At 34.0% G+C, this 14251-nt stretch overlaps 1 protein-coding gene across 1 annotated transcript; it reads left to right on the top strand.

Moving 5' to 3' along the window:
- Positions 1 to 12131: 12131 nt before the first annotated feature.
- LOC107160841 (olfactory receptor 52E1-like) lies at positions 12132 to 13917 on the top strand. The gene is made up of 2 exons (XM_015507447.1): positions 12132 to 12147; positions 12971 to 13917. Exons 1-2 carry the CDS (start codon positions 12132 to 12134, stop codon positions 13915 to 13917), a joined length of 963 nt encoding a protein of 320 aa, XP_015362933.1.
- The last annotated feature ends 334 nt before the right edge of the window (positions 13918 to 14251 follow it).

The raw sequence follows: 14251 nt of genomic DNA, 5'->3' as shown, positions 1-14251 counted from the left end.
AAAGAAATCAGATAAAAAGCAGGAAAAACTGATATATTGCTTAAGAAGTCAAAATAATTATTACTCTGTGGTATATTCCAATAAGTTTAAATGGGAATTCTGAAGTGCTAAAAACATTTGTTGATTTATACACTGGTTATACAGGTGTGATCATTAATCAAGCTGCACATATACAATGTGTGCTTTGTAGATGTGAAAATTCAATAAAAAGTTCATAAAATATGAATTGCTTAATGGCAGATGGGATATATGCATTCATTTTTGCACCCCAGGATCACTTATTAGAATTCATTGTTTTAATTCAAAAGTTAATATGAAAATGATGAATGACTATAAAAAGTGCCTAGGCCAATTACAACTTGTACTCTAATCTTATTGTTAACAGTTTCATGCATGTGTCCATTAAGTAAATACTTTAATTTTTTTTGTTATTTGCAACTATTTTGAGGCAATTTTAAATAGAAATTGAAGTCCATGCAATATGACACCCTTCCCTATATGTATATATTAGTGTTTATAAAAAAACTCAGTGTCTATAAACAGGAATATTTATAGAAAATATTTCTTAGTATCTGATTTTGATACTTTTCTTCCATTAGTAAAATAAGTTCCACAGCAGTATTCTAATTTATCATAAACTGCTCTAAAATTAATAAAGTGGATGTTCTCAAAAGTAAGAACTTCTGATCCATCCACACATGGAAATCCTCAATAACATGACCAAGTGCTTCCCCATGAATGTCATTATTAACACATGATGACGTTTATAACTATAGAATTATATAATGAGATTTGTAGGCTCTAGAAAGATAAGCCATATACTTTTCCAGTTTTCTTTCTACCTCTCTTAGTTTCATCTTTTTTATGCTTTCAGTCTTCTTTAAAGATATTTGTCCCTCTGAACATTTATTAAATATACGTAATTCTTAATCTTGGGTCTTAAGTCCAATTTTCCCTCCCTCCTTTGTTATCTCTTTCCTTCAGTGCTTTGATTGTTCCAAACAAAGTTGTCACACACAAAATTAAAGAAGATAACAAAACTTGGAAACATGAAAAAAAATCCACATGGATTTTGCAAGTATCCTAACCTAGGGATAGTGATAAAAATGTAAATAATGATTTAAAAGATTATACCTCAGTTTTTTGGCCCATTTGTTGGTTTTTGGGTTTTTGTTGTTGTTGTTGTTGTTAAGGTTTTTGAGTGCTTTAGGTATCCTAGAGATTAGTGCTCTATCTGATGTGCTTGTGGTAAAGATTTGCTCCCGTTCTGTAGGCCATCTATTCACCTCGCTGATTGTTTCTTTTGCTGAGAAGAAGCTTTTTAGTTTGAATCCATCCTATGTATTGATTCTTAGTTTTAATTCTTGGGCTATAGGAATCTTATTAAGGAAATTGGGGCCTAATCCGACATGATTGAAATTTGGGCCTACTTTTTCTTCTGTTAGGCACAAGGTTTCTGGTTTAATTCCTAGGTCCTTAATCTATTTTTAGTTGAGTTTTGTGCATGGTGAGAGTTAGAGGTTTAATTTCATTTTGCTACCTGTAGATTTACAGTTTTCTCAGCACCATTTGTTGAAGAGGATATCTTTTCTTCAATGTACATGTTTGGTGCGTTTGTCTAATATAAGAAAACTGTAATTATGGAGGTTGGACTATGTGTTCTCTATTCTGTACCACTCTCTCATAAAAGGATATGCAATCAATCAACAAACTTATGAAAAAATGTTCAACATCTCTAGCAATTAGAGAAGTGCAAATAAAAACTACTCTAAGATTTCACCTCACTCCAGTCAGAATGGCAGCTATCAGGAATACAAACAACAATAAATGTTGGTGAGGATGTGGGGAAAGAGGCACACTCACACATTGCTAGTGGGACTGCAAATTGGTACAGCCAATATGGAAATCAATATGAAGATTCCTTGGAAAACTTGGAATGGAACCACCATTTGACCCAGCTATTCCACTCCTTGGATTATACCCAAAGGACTTAAAAACAGCATTCTACAGGGACACAGCCATATCAATATTTATGGCAGCACAATTCACAATAGCTAAATTATGGAACCAACACAGATGCCCTTCAGTAGATGAATGGATAGAGAAACTTTGGTTTTTATACATAATGGAACATTGCTCAGCGTTTAAAGAGAATAAAATCATGGCATTTGTAGGTAAATGTATGGAGTTGGAAAATATAATGCTAAGTGAAGCAAGCCAATCCCCCAAAACCAAAGGCTGAATGTTTTCTTTAATATGAGGATGCTGACTCATAATGGCGATGTGGGGGATGGAGCATGGGAGGGATGGAGGAACTTTAGATAGGGCAAAGGAGAAAGAGGGGAAGGGAGGAAGCAAGAGGGTAGGAATGATGGTGGAATGAATTAGACATCATCACCGTAAGTGCATGTATGAAAACACGAATGATGTGAAAATACTTTGTGAACAATCAGTGACTTGAAAAATTGTGCTCTATATGTATAATATAAAATGAATTCCATTCTGCCATTATGTATAATAAATTAGAATAAATAAATAAATAAAAGATTATATTACAACTTTAAAAATTTAGCATATTTAATAGATAGAAGAGAATAAATGACTACTAGAAAAATCTATCTGCATACGAAAATCATCTTCATGAAAAATGTGTCAATGTACAAAACAATTCTAGGCATCATTTTTCTGAATATATGACACCACATAAAATGTTGCTAAAGAGATAAAAAGGCACTACTTTTTTTCTGAGAACTAAGGTCTACCTATCCAGTTTCACATATTACATCAAGCATTCTTCATTTATTAAAATCTATTCTGAATGAAACTATAAGGTCATTAAATTAAATTGTCAGTGAAATATAAAATAGTTCCAGTTTTTGGGAAAATCTTTCTTCTGAGACTCACCTTTGAGAAAGTTACATCTATATGACTTGTTCAAACTCTGTAGAATTACATAGTTCTTTATGAATTATTTTATTGTGAACATCAGTGTCTATTTCAAGAAAGGCATACCCCAATCCGTGTAAATTTGGAGTAATTAAGGAGATCATCAGGCTGAAATAGTTTTTACAAAGGAAAACGTAGAATTGAAGCACAGATTCACTCATTATTTTTCCGTGTGTGTGTGTGTGTGTGTGTGTGTGGTACATATGCACTTACATACTATCTAGTATACTATAAATACTATATACTGTATGTACTATATATATATATATACACTCAAAGATGGTTTCGTATGTCTATAAAACACATATACATAGTACAATTTGGGAAAAAATAAGTAGCATTTAAGCACTAAGTATCATTTGAACAAAAAGATAATTTTTCTTTTTTATCATGATTAAATATCTAGAGATCAAGATCATTTTGCTTGATATTTTTAACCTTCATAAAGCCAAATTTAACAGTTAAGAATTTATCAAATATGATATCTTTAGTCAAACAGAATATCTAGGGTGTTCCCATTTTGTTGCTTTATCTTTAAGTATAATACACTTGCCTATTTTTTTCTTTACTTCTTTTCTCTTTTTTAAGTAATTTTCACATGGCTTCTGACCAATACTACAATAATATAGGCATGGTATATACATCCGTATATAAGGCAGCCCTGATTTTTGCAAAGAGCCATTAATATATGTATTGGCTAACAACGTGAATACAAAAAACATTTCCAATATAGATGGAGTAGTCAAATATCAACTTATGGAATTTAATAGATAAAACTGGTTAAAATAGATATCCCAAATATGTACAATATAAGGAATACATTAATTAATAATAGTACTTGTTGTAGTTCTATATTTAATAAGCAGATTTATGCAACCTCCTCAAAAAACCAGTTATTTCAAAGTTTACATATTTTAGGATTTCTGAAAATTGTATCTTATGTCAAAGAAACTTATTTCCACCCCAATAGTATAGTTTATATCATATCTTGTATAGGTTTATATCTATATTCTACATAAAATAACAGCTTACTCTATTGCTTTTAATTTAAAAGTTTTACCTACAAACACCCTCTTTGTTATTATGAGGTACTTCATTTTCATCCAATGTAGTCAATATGGAAAATCTCATTCACATTCACTGTTTTGATAGCTATCTTTCTAATAAAGACTCCTAAATAAATGTGTCCATAATATTTATTCAACTAAAACTGAGATTTACATGACTAAATTCTCCTAATTATTTTTACTTTTTTTTTCCAAAAATAGTGCAAATTAAATATTTCTAAAATTGAATTCCCAACACTGATTCCACCAAATGCCAATTTCACTTATTCGTACCTTTGCTGCTGTCTAATTCTATGAATACCATTATCATTCAGCAATTTGGTCAATTAAAAATATAAGGATCATCCCTTTTCCTTTTTCCACCTCTTTAAAGAAAAACACTATCAATTCCTCTTTTAAAAACCTATCAAAACCAGTACTCTGTCTACATTCTAATTGGAATAATTCAAATCACCATTTCTTGAAGTCATTACAGTTCAGTGCTTCCCAAGGCTCAAGAACATGAGCTCTGCACTGGACTGATTGTGTTGAAACTTAGCTTTATGACTGAGTCACTCTGGATTTAAATGGAAGAAAATAGTAAGTATTGTTTATTAGTTGTGTGACTTTGCATAAGTAATGTAATATTTCTACAACTCAGTTTCTTAATCTAGGAAACAGAGATAGTAAAGATAAATAACTTAAATCTGTTATTAGTTTTATAACAGATAATTCCTTCAAAACATTGAAACATGTTCCAAAGAGATCATATTATCTCTCATGCAACAGATATCAATTTTTTTTCCAAAAGGCACACCTATTAGATTCAGAATGAAATCTAAATGCTTTTATTAATATTACCTAGCCTTTATTCGCCATGATCCTATTCTTTCCCAAAGCTTCATCCTTACTCTGTTTTCCTCAAACATAACTCTTGTCTCCTGTCATCTCTTCTATGCCTCTTCTTTCCCCTGTGCATCTCTAATTTGAGAGACAGAAAAGACTCACCAGGCTGAGCATCAAAACAGATTCATATCTCTGTATTGTCAAAACCTGCTCAGTTTTTATGAGAGCATTGCTTTTTGCCTAGGAGGAACTTTCATTAGAAAATTCCCTAGAGCCAGTTTTTTAAAAGTACACAGGTCTCTGGGGATTCTGGTTTCCAATCTGGGTCATGAAATGCACCATGACTTACAAGAAAATAAAGTCAGGAGAAACAGATTTCTTAATTACCTAGCAAATTCCTATGAACCTTTCATTAACTCATTCTGTACTGCAAAACAATAGTAGATGGAGCTCTTGCCTTCATTATTCTGGACCATCATTTATGGAGAAAATATGCTTTTGTGTCAAAAGACAAGGATTTCCCAGTCAATGCCTCTGCTCTACATACAACATTATAAATTTTCTAAGTAAATTGATATTGGACAGATCATCCACTTCATTTACTTTTTTATTTCTTCAGTTGCTCCTTTTTTTTTAAAACCCAATCTATTTCTCATTCATAGTTACTGGTACAGGTATGTTCCTACAAAGTCATTTCCCCTTTTGCTACCCTGAAATAATCACTAACCTATATATCCTCAAAGCTGAACTCACAGAGCTTAGCTAAGGCCACAGAGGGCTTCATGAGTGTGTGCCTGGGACAGTGCATAGCACTCTAAAACAGGGCCCAATGCTTGTTTGGGGTTAAATGCCCTGTGGTTGCAATCTTGAATTTTTAAAATAATTTTGTTTTTGAGTTTATCTTCTACAATTGAAGTCTCACATGAACATGGAGCAGATGCTGGAGAGTTGGAGCTCAGCTCAGATACACTCATGTCTTTTGCAACCTCTGCATCTCCTCAGGATGATTTCTTAGGCATTTGCTGCTCTATCTGTGCCCTGAGACTGCTGCTGTCCTTTGGCCTTGGCAGGATCCTGACCCTCAACCTATCCACATCTGTGTCCAGAGCACATATGCTCCTGCTCATGTTTATACTACCTTAGTGTTTCCTGTTTGTATGAGTCTTTACCTTATCGTTCTCTTGGCTCATCCATAATTCAGCAACCAGCTCTGAATGTGCTCCAGGACAGCTTTAATGCCTGTGGATCAAAGGTTTGGCTAACCAGAGACAAGCATCTCTGATTAAATCACAAACAGCTTTTTCTCATTCCCTTTTCTCATTTGTTTGAACCTGAGAAAAAATTTCAGAACAATTCAGGCAATCCTTTGCATCTGGTTGTGGGCATCATTGTGCTATGATTTAGTGCTCTTTTCATTATTTCTTCGTTTTCTAAGTCTAAACAACAAAACAGAAGTCCCCTGCTGCACACTTTTTTTTATTCCTATAAAATCTGTGTTAGACATATATTTCTTGCATATCTCTTGAAAACTCATACCTTTCAATCATTTATGAAATAAACTTACAAATGTGAGTGAATTCCATCTTTCTAGACCAGCTAAATCTTTTATCTATGTTCTTACAAAATTTAGAACAGGGATCAATACATTTAGTCTCCTTTGTATGGTCTGCCCAATATCAATTTAGAGTTGAGTAAAATAGTCAGGGTTTTTGAGGCATTTATGTATATAAGCAAGAGTCCTTGATCTAGTATACTTATATTTGATTTTTTGGTTTGATTTTTCCCCTTATTTTGTTAGAATCCATAAGTAGAAAGACAAGAGAGGGATTAGCAACAAATGGAAGTAAATGAAGAAATGTCTCCCCTCTAAATGCAAATAAATGTAAAGATGTGACTAAGATTGAAGAACCAGTGAGAGTAGATGAGAAACTGATGTTTAAGTGCAACATGAAGGAGGTCTATGGTGGACAATTGTGAGAAGATAATAATCCAGACAGAGAGAAATGTTCTAATTAAGGAAGAAATTTGCCAATAGGATACCTTTAAATAATTGTAACTTTCAGAATATGTTGGTCTGTCATTACTTGTGGGGCTGAAAAACAGGGACTGGGATGACTTAAGGACAACCTGTGCCTGTAGGGTTTTTCTAGCAGAGTAGAAGACACTAAAAACAAATATTGAAAGTTGTTAACATGCATGTAAAATTAGTGGTAAGTATTTAAGAATCTAACATATCATTTTATTTTTTTTTATGCCAGGGATTGAAACCAGGGGTATTTAACCACTGAGTAACATCTCCAGTCCTTTTTATTTTATTTTTTACATTTTGAAACAGGGACTTATTAAGTTGCTTAGGGCCTTGCTATGTTGCTGAGGTTGGCTTTGAACTTGTGCTTCTCCTGCCTCAGCCTAATTTTTTTCTATCTTTGAATATTGAATATACCCTAAATATAATCACATTGAAGTCAACAAAATGTTTGAAGGAATAAGTTATTGCTTATGAGATTAACCAGGAGTAATAAATGGAAAATGGAATGGGACAGGAAAATAGAGGGAGCAACTGAAAAAATAAAAGATAAAGGAAAAAAAGACATGTGGTTTAAGAACTTAACAAATGCAATGTTTTAGTTGATTGAAATAGCTACAACTAGAACAGAGTTGCTCTTCCCAAGAATGTTTATCCTTGAATAAGCAAGTATGCTTTGTTTTTAAATTAAAGTCAGGAATTATGAAGGAACATGGAGCATCAGTTACTGCACTCCAACACAGAGTGAGTAAATTAAGGGTTCATGTAGATTCACAAGATAATTATTAAATTTCACATTTCTTTTTAAGTTTTGCATTTTATTCTAAGATTCATACTACTAGTAATATGTTTGTATAACTTCTGCCTTTTTAAAGTATACCACTGGGGTTTAATTGATGCACCAGAAAAAGCATATTCAATGTATACTGTTGGATGAATTTGGAGGTAAATATGCATCCATGAAACCACAATCTGTGTCTTCAATGGTCCATTAACTTTCAATGTTTCCTTCAAAGATTTTGTGTTTTCTGTGTCATAATCCGGAAATCCTTGCCTATAAAATGTCAGGGAGGTTTCCACCTAGGTCTTCTTATAGGAGATTTATGTTTTCATGTCTTAAGTTTTGAAAGAATGTTGTTTATTATATATGATAAGGATACAGTTTTATTTTGCCTCCGGATATTCACTTTATTAAAGGGATTATCTTTACCTTATGTGTATCCTTGGAACTCTTTAAGAAAATCAGTTGCCATATGTGGATGGATTTATTTCTGGACTCCTGGTCTGTTCCATTAGATTGTATTTCTGGTTTTGTGCCTGTGCCATACTCTTCTGATTACTATAGAATATGCAAATATTTTTACATCAGGAAGTGTGAGGTCTCTAATTTTGTTCTTGCTGAACATTTATGTTTTTGGGGGGCTTTTAATTTGTGATTCATTATGAAGGATTGTTTCTTATTTCTGTAAAAAAAATAGTATTTGGATTTTTATGGGGTTCACATTGAATCTGTAGTTAGCGTTAGTTAATATGGACATTTTAAGGATAGGAAGTCTTCCAATCCATTAATGTGGAAGGTGTTTTTATTTATTTATGCTTGCTTTGACTTCTTTTGACAGTGGTTTATACTTTTCAGTATAAAAGACTTTGACTTTATTGAAGTTCTAAGAAAACACCTTCTCTATATCTATCAAGATGATGATTTGATCTTTAGTTATGCTTACTTACAAAATTTTTAGATATGTTGACACAATCTTGTACTTGTATCCCAGGTGTAAATTCTACTTGGTCATGATATGTGAATATTATATGCTAACAAATTAAGTTTCCTACTATTTTGTTGAGGATTTTGGAGCCATGTTCATCAGAAACATTGACTTGGAGTTTTCTTGCAGTGTCCTTTATATAGAGCTCCCTGTTTCATTTGTGGATTTGGTATCATTTTTAATAGTGATTATCATAACTTAACACCAAGAATGAGAAGGCATGTAAATACCCTTATGTATTATCAATCAACTTTTTAAAGAGTAGCTATAGATAACCTGACAATGTGTTTATTTCTTCTGCTACCATGCCTTTAAAATTATATTTAAGAATGAAAAAAAAAACAAGTAATTGGGTTTACCTAAATAACCTTCATGATCTACCCTGATTGCTAGACATTATGAAGATCTCCTTAGGCTCTATCCTACTCAGAGACAGCCTATGAAATGTGTCATAGTGGAGGTCTGTGGGTTCCTAATTTTGTTGCATCATAGAGACTTTGATTCTGTCTGTGTTTTCCTGTACCACGCCAAGATATTACAGCTTTCCTTTACATTTTCTGATCTCTCTGCCTAGAATGCTTCTCTTCACCTCCCCTAGATTTTACACGACTTACTTCCTCACCTCCTTCAAACCTTTGTTTAAATGCCATATGCTTAGTGTCAGTTTTCTGATGATCTTAGAACTGCCAACCCTTACCATCACCATCCCCACCCTGCTCTGCATTTTATGTTTCCATATAATTCATATTATCATTCTTATACTAACCTTAATTGTTCTGACTGTTGCTCTTCTCTTACTAAAGAAAAAGCATTTTGTAGGTTCTGTTTAGTACAAAACAGTGCCTAAAACAGTGTCAAATCTAAAGTTCATAATTGCTTCATATTTGTTGAATCATAAGAGAGTGAACCATGAAACTTAATCTTCTGAGAGTCTAACATCAGTCCCTGTCACTCAAGGGCAAGCCTTCTAGAATGGAAGACTGAAATTCAGTTCTATAGAATTTCTCTGACCTTCTCTACTTCTGCCTCCATATCAATTAAGTAGGATAATAAATTCATGTTAATATAAAATAAATTGATCTTTGTTGACAATTTTACTCCTTTTATAAGCTTCAAAACTGAGGTTAAGAGAATAATGAAATTTGTACATGGTTTTATATACACAGTCAGTGGGAAAATGACGACAACATGACTAGTTTCTGCCCTCTGCATTTTTGTTTCTGGCTTCCATTACTGACAGAAAAATCTCTAGTGGAATGGCATGATAGATGCTAGTGTATGCAAAACTGTATAAATTTCTAACTTTAAGATAAGTGCTAAATATTGAGTCAAGGTAATGGTCATAGTATGCTTGCTTAATTTTTTTGTAGTAGCACAATTATAAGAAATATGAGTTAATGTGGTAGTTGCACACTATTAAGAAGATAAACCCAGCAGTATTATAGTCATTAGCCAACATATTAAGGGCCATGGAAGGGCCCCACACTGCTTGGTGATTTCAGGATAAAGACCTTAGAACAAAATCCAGGCCCCCTGTTGCAAAAAAAATGTTTAAGAAATTAATAATAATAATAATTATTATTATTATTATTCCCTGGAATTAAGATAATCCTAGATTTCAGAATCCAGTACCAGAATCAAAACATGGATTATCTATTTCTTTATCTCTTAACTTCATGTGAATGGGTTAATTCTGATTTCAGAACTTTGTGGTCTCCAGAGTCCCTAGGATCCTCCTAACATCTCACTCTGGAGGTTATGAACACAATATAAAACGCCACCCTCTTAAGCATACAGAAGAATGTTAAGGGAGACAAGATCACTTCTCCAGGTGTCTCTGCTGATAAGTAACATTTTAGTTTGTATTCTTATCTATGGCTAGCTGAGCACAAAGGAAGAATAGTAGGTGATATAGTAGTGGGAAGAAATTAAAGCCTTCGAGTAAACGGAAAATGATAAGAGAACTGATGGTAAGAATGTGTTGGTATAATTTTTTCTACACTTGAGCAACTATGGCTTTCATTCTTTCTATGTAGTCTCTATGTGCAGTTCATGAATTATTTGACATTTTTGCTAATTTTTCTGTGTATCCTATCTATTTACTGATCTATGAAGGTTCTTTCTCTTCCTATTTTCTGATTATTTCTCCTTGTTATGTTTTCTTTAATCCCTTGTAACATAACTTAAAGGTCTGATAATGACCTTAGCCTAAGCCTGTTTGACAAGAAAGGAGAACTATATTTGATTATCTGAGACCATTCAAAATTATCCCTCACCCCTTGCAGCCATTTAAAACACAACTAAACTACTTGCTACTTTCCCCCAGGTAGTTCTAATCATTTGCATGATGTAGTCTCTAAGTGTGTAACTCTTATGTGCAGATCACTAAAGATAAGGAAAATCAGTTGCCTTTAACTCTATTAAAATATTTATACACAGATAAAAAGAGGATCAAGACTTAATATTTACTAAGCACTGCTAGGGATTCCATGACAATCTCTGTCAGTACTAAGCTCACTATAGCTTTTTACTTTGTGATATTCTTAAGAATAGAATAGCCTTAACTATCCTACTTAGCCAAACCTTAACTACCCGTGCCCCCTTTTTGATGACCCAACTTGTGGACATAAGAAAAATAATTTTCCCTAATTTCCCCAAAAGGAGTCATACAGCAATGAGCTAAAGAACATGAACACAATCCCCATGTCTATTTCTTAATATTCTACCATAATCATGCATAAAACTCTGTTAAATTAGCTAAAACAAAGTTAAGAGAAAAAAATGTGAATACAGATAAAGATCAATTACATCTCCTTCCCAAATCCTTTAGTTTACTTCTCTCATATAGTCATCCCTGCTCAAATTAGGAATAGTTTTCTAAACAGTTTTTTTTTTCTTGGAAAATTTCTTATAGTCTCTCAATCTAGCGGTTTGTTTGCTGTTGACTAATTATCTTAACTCAATTTGTTGTCTCCTTCCAAGAGCTGTGATCAAATTCTCCGTTATAAGGCTTTTTTTCTTTAAAATGTTTTGTCTTAGTTGTAGTTGGACACAATACCTTTATTTAATTTTTATGTGGTGCTAAGGATCAAACCCAGTGTCCTGCATGTGGTAGGCAAGCGCTCTACCTCTGAGCCACAACCCCAGCCCCACCATTATAAGGCTTTTAAGGGAATTTTTTCAAGACCAGAGCTGCTATGCATCTTTGCAAGACACACCCATGCACCCATACATGAATACATATGCTGAGAAGTATGTGTAAGAGAGCTCTTTAGTAGTGCTTTATTAATGGGATACATCCTGACAAAAACTTGATATAATAAGAAAATAATAAAATTAGCATCAAGGGGTGATGTATATAAACTACTTTAAATACCTGATAATTTGTAACGTCTTATAAACTTGAACATTAATGTTTTTGTGTGTGCATGAATGTAAATCCATATTTTTTTCTTGATAGTGTCAACCAGAAGATACCTAAAATCAGCAAAGCCTGTCATCATGCCAGAAATGAACAGTGTGTATGTGTATTCTATTAGAAGCAGACCACAGAAACAGAATTGTCCTGAAACATAATTTACTGTGGCTTCAATAGTATTATTTCAAGGCAGAGTGTATTGGAGAGATCAGAAGACAACTATGGAATAAGAAATAGTTTCAGAAGCTTAAATAATAGGATGTCTACACATATTCAAATTGTTTTAGAAGATTCTAGTTTGCTGCATTGATGTTTTCTTTGAAGATTGAATTAGATTTGCACAGAACAAAAACATGGTCTATATACAATCATAATGACTTTTATCATGCTAACTCCATCTTCACTTTTTTGTTCACAAATATATATTCAAAAATGAAATAATTCTTCTAAGAATAGCATAAAAATTCCAGGATATTTCTCTGTGTATCTAAAGTGGCAAGGGTATAATTTTATCTTAATAACATTTTATTAATTTAAATTGCTGACTTGTGTAACTGATAACAACCACTAACACTAACTTTAAATCACTAATACTTTAAGTTTCTTGAGGAAAAGAACCTTTCTCTTGTTTATCATTTGCAATAAGTCTTTGCATACAATTCTGCAAGCAAATGTTGGATAATAAGTTTGTTGAACTGAAATGTTGAATTAAATTGAATGGTTGTGATGAAGTGACACCACATTGTACCATTAAGCTTTATGTACTTTCAGCCCTCTATGATGCATAAATATGGGTAAATATGATAGAAGTTTCTTTTTCTCTCTCTCTCTCTCTTTTTTTTTTGTGTGTGTGCACTAAATAAGGATGAGACTCACTCAGTGAATGAGAGGAATTTGGCCTTAAATGTATTTTAATATAGAGTGCTCCAAAACATGGCCTCACTTAATACCACCCTATTTCATCCACACTCTTTCCTCCTTCTGGGGATCCCTGGACTGGAAAATATGCATCACTGGATTGGTCTCCCTTTCTTTGCTGTGTTCCTGACCGCTGTACTTGGGAATATAACCATCCTTTATATGATCTGGACTGAACACGGTCTCCATCAGCCCATGTTCTACTTTCTGGCCATTTTGTCATCTATTGACCTGGGCCTGTCCACATCCACCATTCCCAAGATGCTTGGCATCTTCTGGTTCAACCTGAGAGAAATCACGTTTGAGGGCTGTCTCATCCAGATGTTCTTCATCCACCTGTACACTGGCATGGAGTCAGCTGTACTTGTGGCCATGGCCTATGACCGCTATGTGGCCATCTGTAACCCTCTTCGTTACACATTAGTGCTGACTAACAAAGTGGTGTTCATCATTGCGTGGGTAATCCTCCTGAGACCCTTGTGTATCGCCATTCCTTTTGTTCTACTCATCCTGCGGTTACCATTTTGTGGGCACCATGTCATCCCACACACTTATTGTGAACACATGGGCATTGCCCGCCTGGCCTGTGCCAGCATCAAGGTCAACATCATCTATGGCTTGTGTGCCATTTCTATCCTGGTGTGTGACATCATAGCCATTGTCATTTCCTATGTCCAGATCCTTCAGGCTGTATTTCGACTCTCTTCTCAGGATGCCCGGCTCAAAGCACTTAGCACCTGTGGCTCTCATGTGTGTGTCATGCTGACTTTCTACACCCCTGCATTTTTTTCATTCATGACCCATAGGTTTGGCAGGAACATACCACGCTACATCCACATCCTTCTAGCCAATTTCTATGTAGTCATTCCACCTGCGCTCAACCCTGTAATTTATGGAGTCAGAACTAAACAGATTAGAGACCAGGTGCTGAAAATGTTTGCCAAGAAATAAAATAGCCCTAGTGTTTACAAAGAATAATTTAAGAAAGGAGTAGTGAATTGGGCATGGTGGCACATGCTGGTAAATACCAGGGGCTAAGGAGGCTGAGACAGGAAGACTGCCAAGTTCAAAGCCAGTTTTGGAAACCTACAACACCCCTTCTTAAGAAAAAGAAAAAGTCTGGGGATGAAGTTCAGTAGCAGAATGTTTCTAGATTCAATTGCTAGTCCCACAAGAAAAAAGTGGAAGGAAAACGAGAAAGAAAGGAGTGGCAATAATTTCTGATGTTCAAAATGGAAGGAGAACATTAGGAAGGTACATTGATTATCTCAGGGAAGGCTACCAA

Source organism: Marmota marmota, unplaced genomic scaffold (genome assembly GCF_001458135.2).
Source record: "Marmota marmota marmota unplaced genomic scaffold, marMar, whole genome shotgun sequence".
Taxonomy (NCBI): Eukaryota; Metazoa; Chordata; class Mammalia; order Rodentia; family Sciuridae; genus Marmota; species Marmota marmota.
Note: the sequence above shows the minus strand (reverse complement) of the source record. Positions and strands in the feature narration are given on the sequence as shown.